The sequence below is a fragment of the Crocodylus porosus genome, unplaced genomic scaffold (genome assembly GCF_001723895.1).
Source record: "Crocodylus porosus isolate Cpor-Errol unplaced genomic scaffold, CroPor_comp1, whole genome shotgun sequence".
Lineage (NCBI taxonomy): Eukaryota > Metazoa > Chordata > Crocodylia > Crocodylidae > Crocodylus > Crocodylus porosus.
This window is the reverse complement of record NW_017728940.1, coordinates 7,578,216-7,600,637: the sequence shown is the minus strand read 5'-3', so window position 1 is coordinate 7,600,637 and position 22,422 is coordinate 7,578,216. Positions and strand designations below refer to the sequence as shown.

The 22,422-nt window shown below is 43.5% G+C and overlaps 1 protein-coding gene across 1 annotated transcript in view; it reads right to left on the bottom strand.

Moving 5' to 3' along the window:
* Nucleotides 1–5,650: 5,650 nt before the first annotated feature.
* The window catches only part of STX12 (syntaxin 12), a 27,206-nt gene continuing 10,434 nt past the window's right edge, over nt 5,651–22,422 (bottom strand). The window contains exons 2-9 of the mRNA XM_019548044.1: nt 20,516–20,585; nt 19,233–19,332; nt 15,124–15,261; nt 12,865–12,908; nt 10,709–10,814; nt 9,856–9,928; nt 9,572–9,654; nt 5,651–7,305 (exon numbers count right to left, since the gene is read on the bottom strand). Coding sequence (XP_019403589.1) covers nt 7,213–7,305; nt 9,572–9,654; nt 9,856–9,928; nt 10,709–10,814; nt 12,865–12,908; nt 15,124–15,261; nt 19,233–19,332; nt 20,516–20,585 — 707 coding nt within the window. The 3' untranslated portion in view covers nt 5,651–7,212. The remainder of the gene's footprint in view (nt 7,306–9,571; nt 9,655–9,855; nt 9,929–10,708; nt 10,815–12,864; nt 12,909–15,123; nt 15,262–19,232; nt 19,333–20,515; nt 20,586–22,422) is intronic.

Here is a 22,422-nt window from a genome sequence, read left to right as displayed (position 1 = left end):
CAGGAGGAAAGAGATAAAAGCCAGCTAAGAGTTTTCCTCGGTGGCAGAGTAATCTGAGATTTTCTGTCTCTGCTCTGACCCTATTTGCAAATACACCTTTTGTTCTGCTAATAGTGTGTGTCTGAGAGTTCTTCGCCTCCCGAGAAACGAACCACAACATTTTTGCAACACATTGATCCTTGTTCTGTCAATTGCCACCACTGAGAACAGTCCAGCTCCATCCTCTTTGGACCCACCCTGCAGGTAGCTGAAGGCTGCTGTTAAATCCTTCAGTCTTATTTTCTCTACGCTAAGTAAGCCCTGTTCTGTCAGCCTCTCAAATTGTGGTCCCCAGCCCTATAGCCATCTTTGTTGCCCTTTGCTGAACTTTCAGATTTGTCCTAAATGCTTTCTGTTGAGGGGTTGGGGGACAAAACTGGACACAGTACAGATGTGGCCTCAACTAATGCTGAATAGAGGGGAATAATCATTTGCAGCACAATATACTGTTATTCTTCTTTGCAACAGGCAGTTCACAACAAGAGCTTATATTTAGGTTATTGTCCACTGCAACCCCTAGGTCTTTTCCTGCCGAGCTGCTGCTTGGCCAGCCTGTACCAGTGCAAGGCATTGTTCTGCCCTAAGTGCAAGGTTTTGCATTTGTCCTTAGTGAAACTCATGAGATTGCTTTTGGTCCAATCCTCCAATTTGTCTAGGTCTTTCTGAATCCTAGCTCTACCCTCAAGTGTACCTGATACTCTGGAGGCTAGGGTTAGGATTCAGGGAGACCTAGACCCATCAGAAGCTCTTAATTAAGTTAGGATTCCAGGGATCACAGGATTACAGTGAATAGCCACTCGTGGATTAGAAATCCGCTTAAAGATAGAAAGCAAAAAGTGACTATAAATGGTTAGTTTTCAGGATGGAAAGAAGCAAACGGGGTCCTCCAGGGATCTGTGTTGGGACCAGTGCTGTTTAACCTAGTGACAAATGATCTGGAAAAGGGGGCAGGTAGCCAGCTGGACAGGTTTGTTGATGACACAAAATTATTCTAACTGGTAAAGACCAAAGTGGACTGTGAGGTACTATGGAAGGTTCTAGCATGACTGAGCAAAGAGACAACTGAATGGCAGGTGAGATTCAGTGTAGAGAAGTGTAAAGCAATGCACCTGGGCAAAATTAACTCAAACTGCACCTACACTATAATGGACTCTACATTACTTGTTACCACGTAAGAAAGTCTGGGAGTCAGTATAGACAGTTCACTAAAAACAGCTCAGTGCTCAGCAACCAACCAAAAAGTTAAAATGTTTGGGATTGTTAAGAATGGAATTGAAAACAATTCCATTCTTAACAAAATGGAAAGTATTATCGTGTCCTTCTGTAAATATCCATGATATGTCCACACCCCGGATGCAGTGCACAATTCTGGTCCACACAACTCAAAAAGGATTCAGAAGGACAGCAAAGGTGATTAGTGGTGTGGAGGGACTTCCACCTGAGGAGAGACTAAAGAGGCTAGGCCTATTCAGTTTAGGAAAGAGGGGGGACATGATAAACGTTTACAAAATACTAAATGGCAAGGAGAAAATAAATAGGGCTTTATTATTTACTATTTCTCATAAGAACTATGGGTCACAAAATGAAACTAGCAGGTGGTAAATTTAAAGCTAATGAAGTTTTTTTTCACACAATTTACAATAGAAATGTGGAACTCGTTGCCACCAGATGTGGAAACTGAGTTTAGCCAGATTCAAAAAAGGGATTGGACAAATTCTTGGAGGAAAGGGACATCCATAGCTATTGAGCATGGCAGTTAGGGATACAGCCTCTGAACCGGCACTTTCTAGATCTTAAATGCTAGAGGCTGCAAGCAAGAGGAACAGTGGGAAAAAACTTTGATCCTACCCAGTTCACTTTCCCATTCAGCATCCACTCTCTGCTCAGGAAAAGCGGGAGCTGGGCAGAGGCGCGAGGCAGTGGGCGAGCAGTGGCAGCCTTGTCCCAAGCCCTGAGCAGGGAAGGAGGTGCCTGTGGGCAGCACAGAAGAAGTCTTGGGGCATGGGTGGCTTTTGCGAGGTGCAAAGCTCACCTGCTCTTGCCCTTGCCCTTGCCTAGCAAAGAGGTGCACAGGTGGCAGCCAGGCGGCAGCATGGGCAGGTGCACCTCCAGTGTGCTGGATGAGAGTAAGTACAGGAAGGGATTGGTATCTTCAAATGTTCAGCCTATTTTATTTAAATTTTATAAATATTTATTTAATAAATATAAAAAGTAAAATCTGTTTGTTTTTGTTAGAAATTCATCCATCATTCTTGATGGGCATTTGAGTCCCTGAATGAGTCAAAGGAGCCTGTAGACATTAACTGGTGAAACTGTGACCAGAGGAGTGACAGGAAGACAGCCTCACACTTGCCTGGGGTCCTTGGTTTTATAGATGGCCAGTTTGGCTAGAGGCAGGATGAGGTTGACCAGGACATGTTGAGGCTTGATGGAGCCACGGATGGGAAGTACACAACAAAAAAGGTGCAGGGAGAAGTGCAGCCAGAACCACAGCAGGAGGTTTTGGAAGAGGCAGAAGGGGGCCTGCAATCTGGTGCACTTGAGGTAGACATGTACCAGGGTCCACCTCTGTTGGCAAAAGGAGCAGATGTTAGGAGTGCCTATAAAGCACACCAGATACATGCCTGTGGTGATGGCTCCATGCAGGAGCCACTAGCTGAGGCCCCTGTTGGCTCGTAGGATCAAGATGGAATAGAGACTTGTCTACCAGGGACTCTCCTCCCTGGCCTCGCCTTGGGTGTCCCGCCACTTGTTGTTGGGGCAGGACACAAGGATGAGATGACGGACTGTGTGGAGCATGAACTGGTGGCAGCGGGCCATTCAGAGGCAGACCAGCTTGAAATCCCCCAGCTTGCTGAGACAGTGGGGTAGGGAGTGCCATGGGGCCTGCTGAGGCAGCAACTTCATGGCCAGGGATCCTGGTTTTCTCTGATAAAAAAATCACAAATTCTGTGATTAAACTTAAACTCCACTATGTATAATAAGTATCAGTCGAACACAATGTTTTATTGATATATTTACAATTTTAAGGCAATTTGGAAGCCCACCAGTGCCTCAATCACTATAATGAAATAAATTCTAAATGCCTACACATTTTGGAGTTGGAGTTGAGGTTTTTTTGTCATAGAAAATCAGAGCTTCCCCTGCCCCCTTTGCTCACCAGGACATGGGTCCAAGTCCTTTCCACCCCATCCTCAGAGGGGACCTCCAACTGCCAGGGCCACAGGGTCAGGGACCTGGATCTGCAGTGCCCTGCCCCTCCCAGCAGTGCCCAATCCCTGGCTGCCACCCATGGGAGGTGGTGTCTGCTGCAGCCCAAGTGGGGAGCAGAGCGCAGAACCGAGCTCCCCTTCTTGTCCCGGGGGCACAGCTGGAGCAGAGCCTTGGGTGTGGGGGCAGCTGTAGGCTTGGGCTTGGCCACAGGGGGACCCCAGGTGCCCCCCCAGACCCAGAAGGCACCAGTTGCCTAACTGGGGGGTAAGGGGTGGCTCCCCCACAAGCTCTGTGGCAGACCTGGAAGTGGACTGGAAGTACTGCTGGTCCAGTTCTGAGTCTGCCACTGAATGCATGAGAGACCACCCCCTGTGCTTCCACGGGATGCTTCATCTGGCCCACCATCTCACCATTCACGAGCTGCGCCTGGTACCTTGAGGTATGTAGAAAAAATATATGTGTCTATGACCGAATTGTCAAATTTCTCCACATCTCTGTGAATGAATCAGAGGCTTCTGATTTGATTTGGAGAGATTAATGGGTTTCCAGATTTGATTCAGATTTGGCCGCTGAATTGGGCCAAATCTCTGAATTGAATCAGCAACGGAAGCTTTGCACATCCCTAATGCCTATATCCCCCTGAGACTGTGCAGCTTCAGGGAGCCAACCCCAACCCCGTCTACCGGATGAGCCTCCTGTTCCTTGCTGGGGCCCTGCAGGTATGCATGGCAGCCCTGGGCCCCAAGCGCCACCTGGTTGGGCAGCACCCCCAGCTATTCAACTCCCTACTGGGGCCTCAATTCTCCTCTCCGCCATGAGACCTACCTGCAGAGAGCTGCTCTCCAGGCTGCCTGGTGGCCATATGCATGTACATGCTTATGGTGCCTCCTGCCTGACCACCCTCCTCCCACTCCCCCCAGCCCCTTGCAGGCTGAAACTGTCAGCCTGCAAAAAGCTATTTGCAAAAGTGGAAAATCCATGTTTCTCTGTTAAAATGGGAAATCTGCATTTTCTCAGGGAAAAGGGAAAATCTGTGGGTTTTTTCTGGCAAGGTCCAGGAAACCTCCAATATGAGTGATGTTTGCCAACACTACCACCTGGGTGTTTTTTTTGCAGGGGCTTGGTGAGGAGATTAGCACCCTGGGTGACCATCTCTGGGGACCTGGTGACAGAGACCAACCTCTAGGCTCTGAGGAGGTCCTGGTAGAAATCCAGCAGCCTCTCCAGGTCCTACTTTGGAAGACCTCATAGGTAGAAGAGATGCTGGTCAGATCAGAACCCTTGGAGGCAGCAGAGGAAGGCAGAGCTGATCAGGCACCACGTTGCCTTGCTCCTGGTACCATACAGGAGCCTTTGAAGGGCCTGAAGATGCATACCTGGTTGTGGAGGCAGACCAGGCCTTGCCTGCCCTCCTGCAAGGGGAGGCTCAGGACACCTGCAGAAACCCAGTGCCATAACTGCCAGAACCCTAGCACCTGTCTCTAGAGACTGGCCAGGAGTTCTGGAGGCATAGCCAGTGCTGAAGCAGTGCCAGAGCACGGACGGGATCAGCCGATTGATGACCAGCACCCTCCCACAAAAGACGACACACTGCAACAAGCTTGCCCATGCCTGCAGTCACTCAAACACCCTGACCTCTAGCTGGTGCCAGTTCTCCTGTGGGTAGGGATGCCCAAAGGCACAAGCAGACCCCCAAATAGAGCAGAGCCCACACTGCATTGGAGCGCAGGGGAGATGAAGCACAGGAGGGATGAACTGAGGTTCTAGAACTACTAAACGGTGCTGGCACAGAGACCTTCTTCATGAGGCAGCAGCTTTCTGAAAGCTTCTAAGTACATTATTCAGAGCACTTCCTATAGTTGTAACTTGGAAAGGCCACTTTGAAAAGTCAACTTGTTTTTTTCATGCACAGATATAGCACATTGGAAAGGTACAGTTCTTGATGTTCTGTGTACTAGATACAGCATACAATCCATAAGGAAGTCTTATGTCCTGAAGAAGCAATTCCTCATGTGAAGTATAGAGTGGGATAATAATTAATTGTTACAAAGATTTGGAGAACCAGAGCGATAGGACGCTTGTTCAAGTGTACATGACACAATGTTCAGTAAGGGCCATATTTATTGTGCTTTCAGCAGAAATATAACCTACTTCATTTTTGCATGGAAATCTTGTACACTTCACACGAAGGTCAACTATTTTTCTCTTTGAATGAGACTAGTGAATTGTGAACAAGGGAAAAATGCTATACAGGTTGATGATTTATGATGTTGGCATGAATACAACCTTTCACCCTGGAGGGGATACTTTCAAGAGAGTACAGTAGTTACCAAGTATCATATTTTTTCTGTCTCAAGGCCTCTGTTCACATTTCATGTGAGAAAGAAGATCTGACAAAGACTTTTAAATCTGTTTATTTATTGATAGTGGATGGAATGATGGTGCAATAGTGCAAAAAAGTGTGCAATTATGAGAGTACATTTCCTCTCCAGCTTCTACATTTAATTTATTACACAAAAGACAGGGAATAAGGTTTAAATACAAAATAAAAATGTGGGGGGAAAGGGGAGGGGGGGAAAAAAATCAATATGCTGCAATCACCACATTCTAAGTGTTAGCTAGAATCTCATTCCTTCAGTGCATTTCATTTCATAGCTACATCAGAATGTGTGACAAGTACAATTCTATCAAGTCCTATTTGCAAGACATTAAGAGGAACCAGAAATCTCTTCCAAGGAGCAGTTGGTCAAACGATTTTCAGCCATTCAAAAGAGTACCACTGATTTACTAACCAAGTTCAGAGTTCTGTTTGTAAAATGATGGAAGTTACCAGTCATAAGTGGCATTATTTCACAGAACGCCTACTACACATTCTAATATCAATTAAATATTATGAACAAGCCATTTCTAAACAATTTGGCTTCAGCTACTACTGAACCACCTCACTAGCTAGTAAACTTGAGGCCAAAGGTTTACAACCTTCATATGGCTTTATCACTGAAAACATGCTTAAAAATTTAAAAAGTAAATTTTATTAACCGCAAACCCCCTGAAGTGTTCAGTTGCAGATTTCAGACTTGCACCAGTCATAGTGCGTTTCAAGAGATTTTTTTAAATTTTACCTCAAGTGCTGAAGGTGTAGCATGAGAAAGATTTAAGTGTCTGGTGACAGTAATCCACCAACAGGTTTAACTAAGGAAAATGTATTTTTAAGAGTGTGTTGGGTTAAATGATGTACTGTCACCAAGAACACTGCATTCGAAAAAACCCTCCAAAACAAAAAACCCATTACCAGCCAAACAAACCAATCAAATAAAAACCAACCAGGTACAAATATCTCTAGGCCAAACAAATCAGTAACTTGGCCCATTTGAGATTTCAGCCTTGGCCACCTCATGCACATATCTCATCTTTCAAAGATACAGTGGTAACGTTTCTCTAGAAAAGAATGGCTATGGCCACTTGGAGACTATTTAAACCATGGGGTGGGCACTATAGATTTTAGAAATTACTGGTAACGAGAACCAGTACAGTGCCTTCTTGGGAGTCATTCTACTCCAGTACTACAAAAGTTAAACTATACATATAAAAATGTTAAAACTGTGTCACTTGTCAAAAAACAAAGATATCTCCAAGTATTTATCACACTATTCAATATACAGTTGGGTTAGGGAATAATAATACAGTACAGAAAGCAAAAACCACAGGAGATTAATTACATTAAGCAATATAATTTGTACATTAACTGATAAATACTGGTCTCCATGGTTCACTAATTCCAAGTACTAGTTATCTGCACATTAGTTTCTAATATCTATCACTAGAAGAAATTCTGGCTTGTGCTCTTTCAAGCTGGTCAACTCATTTCCAAGACTAGTCAGCCTGTTTTCTCCTGTGGGATGTGTGGGGGGAATGGGGGTGGGGAATCTCTGCAATGAGATTACATTCCACGTGGAGATTTCATTTTGTTGCCTGCCAGATAACAAGTCCTAGGATTATGGAAGCCACAGCAAGGCCAAGAATCAGAATGCAGATCTTCTTACGAGATTTCTTCTAATGGAGAAAATAGAAGAAAAACCATTAACAAAAATCAGCCGATACAAGGCATAGCAGATTATGAACAGAAAACAAGAAAATAAATTTGGAGCACAGCATATCCATCCTTACTCAAGGGGACAGTGGACGAGATTCCCAAAGTACAAGTTACTTTTTGTTGAAGCTATTAGCATAATGTAGTGTGAAGACTAATATTGGATATTCTTAGTTGCAACAGTATAAGGTAGGATGAGCGCTTAAGATGAGGTGGGATGAAACTTGATGTTTGTAAAGCACAAGCTTTACTTTGAGTTGACTGAAACAGGGAAGTTTTAGCACACTGAGATCAGTATATGCTACAACTATAGAAGTTAGGATATTTTTTTCCTTACAATTCTGAAACAGCTGGATTGGTGAACACTGATAAGCTGTTTATGGATGCGCAGTCTCTCTTCATGCACGTTTATATTAGCTGTTCCAAGAAGCTTCTCTATACAAGGGTCTTTGGACTGATTGAGTCAGCCATTGTTGATGTTATTTTTGTCTTTTGATACCTCTGCTTTATTCACATCCTGATCGAGTACTAGTATAGAGTAGTTTTTAACTTTACCCACAGCAGCCTTGTCAAGTCTCAGTCCTCAGAAAGGGTGAGGAAGTTTCAGAGGATGAGGAACATGACAAAAGCATGAAGGCTTAGTTTTGGGTGTTTTTTTTGTTTCTAACCCTTCAGTCTGTGAAGAAACTTATGAACCAGGGGACAACAATACTAAAGGTTGCTGCATGACAGAGAAGCTGTTGCTTTGTCAGATGGAGTGGAATCGTTACCATCTCAATTCAGAAGTAGCTGCCAGTCATCAATGAATCTTCAGGACTTTCTCCTCTGGCCAGATCGATCATTTCCTTCCCCTCAGCTAATAGCAGAAGCATAGCACTGCTGCTTTAATTGTATATAAATTCACAGTTTCTAGGGTTGGAAGGGACCTGAGTAGATCATCTAGTCTGACCCCCTGCCATGGCAGGAAAGAGTACCGGGGTCAAATGACCCCAGCAAGGTGTACATCTCACCTCCTCTTAAAGACCCCCAGGGTAGGAGTCAGCACCACTTCTCTTGGAAGTTGGTTCCAGATCCTAGCCACCCTGACCGTGAAGTAGCGCCTCCTGATGTCTAGCCTAAACCTACCCTCTGCCAGCTTGTGACCGTTATTCCTGGTCACTCCTGGCAGTGCTCGGGGAACAGGGACTTCCCCAGTGCCTGCTGATCCCCCCTGACTAGTTTGTAGCAGGCCACTAGATCCCCCTTCAGCCTTCTCTTGTGGAGGCTGAACAGGTTCAGGTCCCGTAGCCTCTCCTCATAGGGCCTTCCCTGCTGCCCTGATCATGCGAGTGGCCCTCTGGACCCTCTCCATGTTGTCCACATCCCTCTTGAATTCCTTCCATAGTGACCCAGCAGAAATCACGGTTACATAATTCCTTACATCAGAGAGGGGCAAAAAAATCCCAGAAAAGGTATCTTAGATGTGACAGTGCCTGAAGTAGGATAATTTTTCTGCTATGGTATCAAAAACTTCAAGTGCAACAGCCAGGAGATGTGCCTGCCATCAAGAATTCCCCCCACAAAATAACATACCATTGGACTGCAAGACCAAAAGGGGCTGTAGCACCATAAGAAATACTGTAAGAGCCTCCAGAGGATAGGTATGAAGATAGCTAAGGAGGGAAGAACTGAGGAGGTGGATAGTGACTAAGTAGGTCAAGCTGCAACTGAGCAAGCAGGGGAAATGGAGCGATCAGCAAATGGCACAGTAATGGAAGCCTAGGTCTGTGGGTGAGAAATAATCCAAGTATAGGGGGCATATGCATTTATGCTACATGCAAATATAGTTTTGTCTTAGCTGCTAAAGGGACAGCTTTACAAGGCCATTCTAACATAATTTGTTATGTCCATTCTAACATAATTTTGTAGGATGATCAGTCCCCGGTGATAATACCTTTTTTTTTTTTTTTTAACATCCTTAAAATTGTACAATACTGGAGATGATAAAAGTCAGCCAAATTACACTTTAAGTTTATGTATCCTAATTAATGCCTTCTGCTTGAGAAAGTAAACCAAGTATAAGGGCCCAAGGGAAATCCATGAGGTGGGACTTTCACATGTTCACACTTCTCACTTGTACTTGTCAGGTTGGTTACAAACCCACAGTATTTTTGCTTTGTTCTGTGCAAAGTAGTGCAAGGAGTAGGATTGATCCTTACATGCAATAATGCAAAGTATGCATATGTTTACCTGATAATAAGCAGCTCTCTGTAACTGTTCACTGGCTCCTTCCACATGGACTTCAGCACTTTCCACACTTGCTTCTATGCTATCTACACAATACAAAGAAGAAAAAACTCAGATTATTATTTTAAAAGCCTAATCAAATTTCAGCAAGGAATACAACAGGATAAGACACCATATGATACTTATATACAACTTTTAGCTAATCCACACCTCTTTTTAAATGGAATTAAAACAGGATTAAGAGGATACAGTTATTTTCAGGGCAACTGCTGTACAAGTGTACTTACCAATCATGTCTCCTTGATCATGAATCATCATTGCTAAATCCTTAAATATCTGATTGACATCCAAAATATCTGCCTGAAAGCAACAATTGACAAGTTACAATAGATATCTGTATTTACCCAAACCTAAGACAACTTCAAATTTAAGATGACCCCCCCACCAATAATTAGATTCTATATAGGAAAAAGTTATATATTTGTTACAATTTTCTATGTATAGAATTGGAGGGTCATCTTAAATTCACACTCCCCATATGGAAAGCACTGGTAGGGGGGAGTCAAGCAGCCTATCCCCACCAGATTTTGCCCACCCCAGTCCCTTGCTCTCTTTGCCTGTGTCCCCCATCCCGCCTTGTCTGTACCTGCTCCTCTTACCACCTGTCCTGTTTCTTGTCCTTACAAGTTCCTGCTCTTCCTGCCCCCCTCATGCCATTTTCCCTCCCACCCTTCACCCCTACCCCTGTGCCTGACCCCCTGCCATGTCTGTCTCCTCCCTGCCCCTGTGCCTGCCCCTCTGCCTCTTATCTCCTGCGATCACTCTGGCTCCAGGGCATCAGTGGCAGCAGCCCTGGCCTTGGCCCAGGTCAGCCAAGCAGAAACAGTGGAAGCAGCTCTGGGCCCATCTGGGCTGGAAGGGCCAGAACTAGAGGTAAGCAGGGCAGGGTGGCAGAGGCTGTGGAGTTTCCCACGTGCTCCCCACAACCAGCACACCACAGGTATCCTTACATCACTCTTAAAGGAGCTCTTGATTCCACTGAATTCTCGAGCCCGGCCCCAAAGAGAAAACTAGAGAATACTCTGTTTTGGGTGTCACTGCTGAAGAGGGCTGAAAATGCAGACAGGATCTACTGCTCACCTCCAACTGCCTGATTGCAGTTTCTCTCTCTTTAATGAGTTCAAGATCCTGTTCAGTTATAGCCGTGTCTTCTTCCTGAGACTGCATTTGATTCCAGTCTTCATTACTGCAGAAAGATAGCAAAACAAGCAAATATTTCCCTCCACAATCAGAGAGAAACACTAGTATGTTAATAGTGCATTAAAGCCAGAAAGCCTTCTCCAGAAACAAAAGCACCTACATCCAGAATTGAATTCCAGTACTGCAGCTGTATATAGGACATGCTGGATTATTGAGTGATTACTTGTTTCAGAATGGGTGAAAAGAAAGAAAAAAAAAAAAGCAGGTCACACATATATTTTTATTAGGGTTGCAGCAATAAAGGTTTTTTGGGCTGATACCGATGGCTGATTATTGACCAGCCATATTGGTTGATACCAATCTGACTGCTGATATGCAGCTGGGCAGCATGGGGAGCAGAGTCTGGCTGGTAAGTCTGGTGAGGGGGAAATGGGTGTGGAGGGGGGCAGACTGAGGCCCCTGCAGTGAGGGAGGGATCGGGGCTGGGGCAGGGGCAGGCACTGGCCAGCTGGAGTAGGTTGCGACATGGGATGGAGCCAGCGGCTCATCCAGGTGGGGGAGGGGCAGCAGCTTCCGTCACTGCATGCACCCCCAGGGGAGGCATGTGCCCCCTGAATCTGTGCATGGGGCAAGGGCGGATTGCCAATTGTTCGCTTGGGCAGGTCAGGTGGTGGTGGCTTTGAGGGGGGAGGGGAATGCAGTGAATTTTGGAGTGGTTATAGCCTCCCTTCCCAGCACTGCCACACCCTACCCGCCTGCCCCAAGCACAGCCACTGGGAAGAGACTGGAGCAGCCCTGGCCCCGAATGTGCAGTGGGCAGCTTACCTTCACCCTGTGCACAGATCAGGGGGCACATGCCACCACCATGCCTGCCTCAGGGGTGCGCACAGCAGCAGGACCCTCCCCCCCCACCAGACAAGCCACAGCTCTATCCTGTGCCCTGCCCCCTGCCCGGGCAGCCCCAACCCCAATCTCTCCCTCACTGTGGAGGCCTCGATTTATGGCCCCGCCACACCCATTCCCCCCCAATGGACTTACCAGCCAGATGTTGCTCTCCAAACTGCTGGGCGGCATTCCTGGCCATGTGCATGTTGTGCAAGGGCGCATGCACATGGCATTTAAAAAAAATAGGCCACATCAGCCAAAAAAAGCCAATTGCCAATAACGTCAATTTTCCTTTTATTAGCACCAATATGACATGGACCAATGCACTGATGCACCTCTAGTCTTTATATATTGCTGCCTACAAGCACATCACTATTTACAGACTAAAAGGGTTCTGCAAGGATCTGGCTTCAAAAGGTACCCACTAACATCAGACATCAGAACTCTTGGTGCCTGTTAGTCTTGTGGTTCCCAACTTTTGCTAGCCCACAGGCAATGTCATACATTGCTTCATATATTCACTATATCCAGTCTAGGCACATAACATCACTTTGTGCATTTAGGCATTCTGAAGTTTTGAAACATATCTACTGAAGTATTCTTGAGACTTGTAATTGAGACATAGAATCCTGACCCAGTTTCCCAAAGCATTTCTCTTGGGGTGGAGAACCATGACAGCTTATTCCTAATAAAATCCTTCAATCCTAAAGATATTAAAAAAAAATCCTGCATTGTACAAGCTATAGGCTAATTATGCTCAAGACAGCAACTATAGTACAAATATTAAAGTGTAGAAGGTCTCCAAGATGCATTAAAAGTAATTCCAACTACCTGGTTACCTGTTTCTGTTGGTATTCCCCACTCCTACCCATGCTTGTAGTTGGTCCCTAATCCCTTGTTTAAGATTAACATGTTGCTTATGAGACTCTGACATTACTTACAGCCAAAGAAAAATAAGACTAAGGTCATGAAGAGCAATTTAGTCCTGAAATAGTTAATATGTTGATATCCAGGTTGCAAAGGTCTGAGGTATAAAAGTTTACCACATTCAGTAGAATATTATGTGATGCATTACAGCTGCTGTAAAAATTGGATTGCCTTATCTCTAGGTGTTGATTTCAATTATGGTGCATTATGGGGCTTACTCTAGCACCTTTTTAATTACAAACAGAAGTGATAAAGTGTATTGCCAGAGCGTGAGTACTTGTTACCTATCAAATGAGACCAGCTGCTCCTCTCTGTGTTGCTCATCTGCCTAGAAGAAAAGGAATGGGTCATTAATATTACAGACCATAGATACTAGGGCTATGCAAAATGTCGCCAGGTGTTTTGTTTCAAAACTGTTTTGACACGTTTTGAGCTTGAAACAGCAAAATTGAAACAAAACAAGAGGCTTTGAAACAGCTTTGAAACAAAACGAGGGCACTTGAACATTTTGAGTTTTGAAGCTGGGTTTACTTGGCTTCAGCGCCGGTCCCAGGTGGCAGCAGCAGCAGCTACCTCCTCTCATCTGGCATGCATATCTAGGGGCCCACAGCCCCAGGAGGGCTGTGGGGCTGAGCTGGACTCCTCCCGGAGGTGCTAACCCCTGGATCCATGCGCTGGATGAGAGAAGGCTGCTGCCTGGGACCAGCAGCAGCAATCTTCCCTGGCACTGGGTGCAGGCTGTGCCCAGTGCTGGTCCCAGGTGGCAGCAGCAGCCTTCTCTCATCCAGCATGCAGATCTGGCGACCTGCACTCCTGGGAGGAGTCTGGCACAGCCCCACTGCCCTCCTGGGAGTGCAGGCCCCTGGATCTGCCTGCCAGCTGAGAGGAGGCTGCCACTGCTGGCAAGTGGTCAGGAGTTGTGTTTTGAAGAGTTTGAGGTACAGTTTCCCAGAAACCTCTGCACCGATCTCTTTTAAACTTTGCAGGCTTCATGTCTTCAGAAGGGGCTACCATCCCTGCAATTTTCATCCACATCAGGCAAGAAATGACAAAGTTTTAGGCATTTTCATGATTCCCCATTATAGTCTATGGGCAAAATGTCGTAACACGTTGAAACAGCGAAAGTTTCAACAAAACAAAACAAAAAACCAAAATGGGACAGTGCTTTGAAACAAAACTAAACACTTGTCCCTTCAAAATGGTGAAACGAATGTCGAAACTAAATGATGGTGTTTCGCACAGCCCTAATAGAAACCACAGACCAAACCAACAATAGCAAGGTAGGACTCTTCCTATGTGAAGCTAAAGACCCTTGTCGTGATGGTCTGAATCCCTTTAGCCGACTGTATTTGTAACTGCTTGTCAATCCATTTCTCCATGTACATAAGGAAGTCCCATCCATGCATAATGGAAGATTATAGATATCAGCAAAGGAAAAGATCCAAGTATATATTCCAAAGGTATTGTGCCAAGCAGGAAAGAGATTGAAAATGCTTTGATCATCCAGAATTATTACAACTGCTTCTTAATAAATCCAAGGATTACCATAGACCAGGGATCTGCACTGTTTTTGGGCAGAGTGCCAAAAACACCCGCAACCTTGATCTGTAAAATGCTGCCATGCCAGAGGCACATGGCAGGGGAGCTGCTAGGACCCTGATCCTTATTGTGGCAGTGCAACCCCAGCCCCTTCCTTGCCATTTGCCTGGAAGCACACATGCATCCGTCACTGGCAACAAGTGGGGCCAGGAGTCTGCAGACACCAGTGCAGCTGCTTACAGCTTCCATGCCACCTGCTGTGAGCAGCCCAAGCTCTGTGGCAGGCAGCAGGGGCCTGCCCAGAGCCCAGGCTGGCTGTGGCAGGTAGCCTGGAAGTTGCAAGCAGTTGCACTGAGGTATGTGGCGCTCCTGCCTGGTTCACTGCTGGCAGTGTAGGCATACCTTAGAGCAGATGGCAGGGGAGATGCAGGGGATCCAATTCTTGTAGTGGCAGCAGAGCCCCAGCCCCTTCCCTGCTATCTGCTCCAAAGTGCGCATGCCAAGCAAAATGCCTCCATATGCCATGCTCTGGCACACGTGCTGGGGGTTGCTAACCCCTGCTATAGACAGAATAAGTAGAACAAGTTCTAATCAGCCTCAGAGGGAGGAAACTTGAAATGGTATTGAGGCAGTAACAGGATATAAAGGTCTTGGGGGAAGAACAAGAAGCTTGGAGCTCTACAGGCAGGTACCAATACATACCATAATGGACAGTATTGTTTCAGACCTAAGTGAGTATGGTTCCCCCCCTCCAGCTCCCAAAACATATTTTCATCTTTCTGGCTTTCCACCTCCACTAACATAGGCAAGCATGACATCAAAACACAAGCAGCCAGCACTGCAAGTGCTTCAGAATATAGAAAGCACCAAGGCCTCACCTGCACACTTTGGGGCCATAGCAAAACAGTTATGAAGTCTGTAGACAAGTATACAAGATCAAGATGCCTCAATAAAGATTTCAGAACTCATCAGAATTACTACAGAACTTCTTTCAAGACACTTACTGAGAGACGAGAGCCAGCTCTTGCCCGGGCTACAGTCTCCTTCTCCTTCTCTGACACTCTTCTCTGTACTGCTTGGAAGTTATTTAAAGCTGCAGAGAAGTCATTCATTAAACGTTCCTTCTGAAGTTTCTGTTGACGCTAAAGAATTGAAGAGAAACAAACAAATGGTTCAAATGTTTACAATTCACTAACATTATAATTCAATGTCCCTCAGTAGTACAATGAGTTGCAACAGACCTCTGATACCAGCATTCAAAAATGTTCAGGAGGAGACTATTTAGTCATCCAATCTATCTGCACAATAAAGATAATTTCTATAGTAGGGTTATTTTGTTTGTTTCAGTCTAGTTTTCAGTCTAAATTAATGAAGCTTCCTATGCTTTTCTGAAGATGAACTGTGAAGTACTAGATTCTAGCAGTTTATTTCACCTAGTTATATCATCTAATCATCATCATTATGTTAATATAACTGTCTCTCCTGCCCCCTTCAAGTCTTAGTCAAGGTAGGAATCTGTAACCCCAGCCTTCTCTTGTCAAATTACTACCTTCAGCTTTAAGAATAAAGGGAGATTGGAGAAAAAACCTCAACAATTCATGTAGAGAACTACAGCAGCCAAAACAGTGTTTCAGAGTTATAGAACTGTCTGGGACTGTCAACAGCAACTACCTCCATGCTCCATCATGCGATTTTGTTGTGCATGGCGTTACTTGTGACTGTACTACCTTGCAAGGCTGCTTCTAGTTTGATGTTATAATTACCTCCTCAGTATTAGTGCTTCCCAGGTTGGTTTTAGCCTGTTCCCTCCCCTTTCTAGCCCCCCACATCCTAATACATTAGCTTCTGAATTACTTCTGATCTCACTGGGGTTGGAACTCTTGCCCTTCACATTTTTTATTTATATATGATGGCACAGCTCATGAAAATTACATACTTTCTTTTCCAGCATGTCAAGGATATGAACCAATATTAGGGCTAACAAATGGCACTGTCTGTAACCAAAATTATAATCCTTCAACCAGTTCTTGGTCATACTATTTTAAAAGGAGTGTTGAAATATGAATAAGTTTTCAGTTCAAGTTTTATATAGTTGTCCACTGTCCTACTGTTTTACTTGTGGCAAGCTAGGGTACCATGCCTTGCAGTTGTGTAATAGAGTTGATGATATAGTTTTAATAATAGGTTAGACAAGGATTTGTATAGGATGGTTTGGACAGGGATGATCTTGCCTTAAGCAAGGGGTTGGATTAGATGAACTCTAGAAGTCCCTTCCAGCCCTATTTTTCTATGATTATCATGCATTTGATACTCTAGCATAAGTATAATGCAGCCTGTTAAAAAATAATCAGGAATTTCCCCTTCTCAGCTATTTGACTTCTGCAGCATTTCTTTTGGACGAGATCTGCAATATGAGGATCCAGCCTTCTGTGAACTTTGGGGTAGATTGGTACAATTTGGTTGATTTCACCAGCCACAGCCATGAATGAATGAATGAAGAAGCAAGACAAGGATTTTTTTTCTACTAGAGAGACATTGAAAGGCAAGCGCTTATCTAAACTGTAGAGAAGAGGGAAATTGCAGCTGTTCTTACTGGCACTTAAGCTTTTGAACAGTAGACTAGGCAACATATACAACTCCAACTTCATTGCAGGCTATCACACAAAGCATTTAAGAGGATGAAAGGTAAGATCATCTCCATTGATTGTGTCATATATCTACGGGAAAAACTGCCCTGGAGGGTTATGTCACACAAGCTAGGCTTAAAATTGCTTCCTTTGTAGCTGAATTTGGCAAAGGGGGAGGGGGAAGAGAAGAAAAACAAGGGTTTGTGATTTAATGGTTATGTTTTCAAGATTCGCCTTCCTAGTTGCCATAGAGAGGTCACCTCTTTCGTTTAATATCCACACACTTTGTTTATGTATTAGCTGACCAAGACATTGGAGCAAGAGCCATCAGACACTCAGAGACTCTTCACTACTTTCCATATGGGGAAAGCAAAATATTTACTTTGAATGCTACAGGTGTAAAGAGCTTTGACACTAGCCAACAAGGGTTTTACAATATTGTATTTCAGTATGAATTTATACTACCTTTAAATTTGACTTTTCCTCTTGGTCAGACTTGTCATATAGCAGATTATTCAAGTTGCTAAATAACAGCTCTTAATAAACACCTATTTGCATTTTAATGTTATAGTACTACCCATCCAAAGATTACCATAATGACATTAATGAGTTTCTTCACCTAGCAGCTCTGCTACTTCCTGGTAAAAAGTTGGTGGGACTTGAAGTTGGAACACACAATTTTTCCTTCAGCTGCATTAGTTTGGTTTCAGGACCAGCATCCATGGCTTCTACAGCCAAACTAGTGGTCTGCAAAGGTGGCTGGGTTACATAGCAAAGGCTTCCTAATTCTCACCTACTGAACTGCATTCAAACAGCAACTGATAACTTCTATGGGAAAATATTAGGAATGCCATGTAGGTAGTTGCTGTAATTGCCATAGGAATGCTATGTTGATTAATGGGAGAAACACTGTATCCCATTGTACACAAAGGGAGAAGCACATTACACACAAGTAAAAAATGGTCTGTGCTGGGAGGGAGAACAACCCTGTACTACTGGTCTGAGTTCCATCTTTCCTTCTCAATGCAGAGGGTAAAGGCAGGGTCAGAAGCATTCCTTGAAGATAGCTCACAATCTGGAATTCATTTTTATTTTAAACAAGCAGTAAAGTTGTCTGCTCATTTGTTTTACTCAGTCATTTCCATTTTGGAATCTGTAAAAGCAGGACTGTTTTAACAAGTATTAGTCCCTACTTCTTCTAAAAAGGATAAGAGCCTGCGTTTGAGGAACATCCCTGTTTTATGTAATTCAGAAGGCAGGCAGCAAAGAGTTCCCGTTCTGTTCTCCTTATGCAATCTATAAGATACAATAGCATGTTTTTATATTGAGCTGCATCAAGAAGCAGAAGTGTTCATTAGATGCCTGTAATTAAATCTAAATTCCCTTAAGCCTCATCACATGCTTAGTATATGGGAAACATGACTCTTGTTAAAAAGTAGAATGTATACTGCATTTCTTACAGTAAGCAGTCAGCCTACAAGGCCTACAGCCTTAAGTGTTCGCTTGTGTATGAGCACTCTGCACATAGATATAGAAATCATATGTATAGATCTATTCTTTAGGGATGCAACAGCCTGAAATTATTGTCTTCTCAAATTATAAGCCTTTCTTATTAAAAACACCCCAAAAACCCCCACAACTCTGCCCCCAGATTCAGATGTTGAAGGCACACTGGATACCTGCAAGTCCTGAAGAATGATCCTGAGAAAACCAGAGTACTTTTTATACAAAACAAACAAACAAAAAACTATATGCTTTTCCATAACCTGCTAAGCAAGACCTACTCTCACATTAATAAGGATGATATAAAATGGAACACCGTGGTTGTCCTGAATAAAAAGTCAGAATCAGAACTTAAGAGATTCAAGACTTTTACCACCATTAATTCTACTAGACAGAGCCGCTTCTCAGGATGCTAAGCAGACCAAAAAAATCCTCTAATTTGCAAAAAGATGTCATGGTTTACATCAATGGAGGCCAACTTTTCGGGCAGGTGTGCTACAAATTAGCCTCACATTCCCAGAGTGCCACTCTGATCCCTTTTCCTTACCACTATGAGGCTGGCTTCCTCTGCAATCTGCTGTTGTGCTGCCTGTTCCCTTCCCAATTTGCTATGTGCCACATCCAAAGGCTGCCAGTGCCATTTACGGCACTTGTGCCACAGGCTGGCCCCCTCTGGCTTACACTATGCTGTGAAACATGACATAACTCTAAAAAGAGTGAAGTGGTCAAATCAAACGAAGTACAGAAACCTGTGCCAGCGTATAGCTTAAACTTACGTTTTACAAACTTGCAAGTGACATGGTGCAATAAGGATTCTGAGCTTCATTTGCCATTTAAAGCACCATAAGTTTGCCATCTTTAAAAGCCATCCTACCAGAGGACCTATATTTTCTGGTTCTTGTCATGAAAAAGCAGGTTACCAGGTTTCTTAACAGAATAAGAACACTTGCCTTCCATTCCACTAAAACTAGATGCATACAAACCTGTTCAGAGGCAGATAACGGAAGTGGCAAAGAACCCAGCTCTTTGAGGTACTCATTTGTCTCCTTGGCAAGCCGATTTGCAGAATGCTGTAGCTGTTGTCTAGAACAACAACAGATTCTTATGTAATTGCTCTGAATTGCAATGAAGAGTCTTGTTTTCAAACAATTTATATTAGAAGCAGCAGGGGTTTCATGATCACACACAATTGTTTAAAATGTTTCTGTTACTTTATCCTAAAGATACTCTCAGTGTGACATCTAGCTATACACACACACAAAACATTTGAAGTAGCATATCTTGTATGCACTTAAATGTAACATTAGGTTCTATATCTCTTTCACTCCCCCTTTTAAATCATCTTAAAGTGATTGCTAAATTGTTTTCTCTCTTTCTTGTTGCCCTGAAACAAAATCTGTGGAAGCAAGAGATACTACAATCAAGTCTGCAGAATTTCTGTTTCTTCAAACTCTCTATTTGCCACTGGAAAGAGCATTTTTAGACAAAAGTGCAAGTTTTTAAATTAATGACATACCCACAATCAACAACACAAGGAAGTTGTACAAGTTATTACATATGCAAAAGGTGAACTATGTGGTGGACAAGAGTGCTTAAATAGGAAGGATAGAAATATTAAAATAATTGCAGATTTAATGAAGGGCTGACTCCTGATCACAGTCTCATACATCTCATTTGCGATCTTTCAGTCAATTTTAACACGGGCAAGTGTTCATATAAGCAGACTTGAATAAAAACAAGATTCTTCCCCAGACAGAAGACCCAAATAAAACACTGAGGGTGCCTATACACATGCTTCAACACGTTCCAGTTAGAATGTGTCAGAGCAGACTTAATTGAGTCTGGAGGGTTTTAGTAAGAGGGTTTTAGTAAGAGTGCTCCAGCAGTGTGCTGCAGCGTCTTGTGTATTCAGCATCCCATGTTTCAAAATAGTGGTGGAGGCGCTTTAACTAAAGCTCATCAAACCAGCTTTAGTTAGAGTGCCCTTGTGGCCACTTTGAAATGTGGGACACTGAATATACAAGATGCTGTGGCTATTTAAAATCCTGCCCCCCAGCATGTATAGGCACCCCCAAGTTTTCAATATCTAAGTACATCTTTTTGGTAACACTACTGTCAAAGTTATCTAGCAAAGTTGTATTTCCCAATGATGCTCAATATAGCTTTTTACTCCAGACACTGTTAAGACTAGTGAGAAGAGAACCAATCACACCTAACTTTCTATCATTTTAATTCACACTGAAGTGTTTACTTAATTAATACTCACAGATTTTCCTGCAGTTTGCTGGAGTCCTGTTTGGTTCCTAGCTGGCTCATCAAATTCTTTATCTGAGCAGCTGAGCGGGGGGGAAGTTTACAATGGATTAATTATTTTTGTAAAACAATATGGTTTTAAAGTCATTACGTTCCTTTTTGTTAGGTTTTCTTAAATCACATCCCCTCTCCCATAGGGATATTGCCAAAGTTTTGCTTAATTAAGGCTGAAAAATTATTTAAGCAAATGCTTACATATTTCACCCTAAATGCTTTCTACATTAGTCTTATTTCAAAAACTTGGCAAGTGGCTAATTAAAATAAAAAGGTATTATCAGTTTGGAAATTACACTTCAGAATTTAGCTACTTTTTATAACAACCCAGTATTGCTGTTAGAGATGCAGAAATTTCCTAATTTTATTTATTTTGGACAGTTTTCACATTATGAAGAAACTGGACTATATATTTGTGGGATATAAATAGGAAAACGCACTCAGATAAGAGCGGCAAAAGCATAATTGTGAAATCTAAGGCAGACATATTATATAAAACAAACTTATGGGACACTGAGAAGTTTCCAAGTTCACCATGTACCTTTATGAACCATATAAAGTTACAACTTAACTAGCACCCCACTTCCCACCTCCGCTAGGCCAATTTTGGAGTGAAGAAATGGAAGTTGCTCCTAAATAGTTATGTTTACATTTAAAAAAAACAAACCAACCCCACACACAACTTCAGAGCTTGTCGAATAAGGGAAGCTCAATTTTCGGATTCCCAAAAGCAGATCCTGGGAAACTTCATTACGCATTTTGTCTGTGACGTCATCACTGAGATAAGGTGGGTCATCACTGGGAGGAGTTCAAAAGCATATTTATACTAGTGGTTCTCAAACTTTTTTAGATTTGCTTATATCTAAAAAATGTCAGCTCTTAGTTTTTATTTATTTTGTGACTATAGGAAAAAATGATGATGATCATGATAATAAAAATAAAGCAGATTTTCTGTTGCAAACAACTTAGACCCTCAACAGGTCAAGTTATTAATTCTACGGATTCCTAGAAATCTCTGGGTTCATCTTCTAAATCATGTTTGCATACCTAACAGTGTACAGTTTGCATACCTAACATTATACAGAATTGTGGAGCACCTTTGAAAGGATCAAGGCATTCCAGGTTCCTGCATCACCCTGGTTGGAATCGCTGGTTTATACTCTTGTCAGCAGCATAGGGACACAGCTGGGCACCAAGGACATAGCAGCAGCAGTGACTTCCAGTTGCTGCCAAGATTATGAACATGCTTGTAACTGGAGCTAGGCTGTTCTCACTGGTGGCAGATGACACAACAAAAAGTGATGGTCTCAAGTTGCAGCAAGGAAAGTTTAGGTTGGATATTAGGGAAAAGATTCTCAATAGGAGGGTGGTGAAGCACTGAAACAGGTTACCTAGAGAGGTGGTGGAATCTCCATCCTGGGAGGGGGTTTAAGGCCCAGCTCGACAAAGCACTGGCTGGAATGATCTTTTTGGGGATGGTCCTGCTTTAAGCAGGAGGTTGAACTAGATGACCTCCTGAGGTCCCTTTCAACCCTAACTTTCTACAATTCTATCATAGTGTGCATTAAAAAGATGGCCGAAAAGCATGTAATGCAGTAATGGCTCAGTTAATAGACAGTGATGCCTTTAGTAATGACATATAGGACGTCAGAATAGGATGTGGGCCTGGATAGTTCAGTTGGTAGAGCATCACACTTTTACACCAGGAAAATCTTCTTCACAGTCAGGATGTCCAGGCTGTAAAATTAACTCCCTCCAGAGGTAATGCACCAATGACACAGCTCGGAGCATCCCCAGCCAGGTCATGAGGCGCTACAGGGAGTTGGGAGCGGGGCTTAGGGGTCTGGGAGCTCAGGTGGTGTTTTC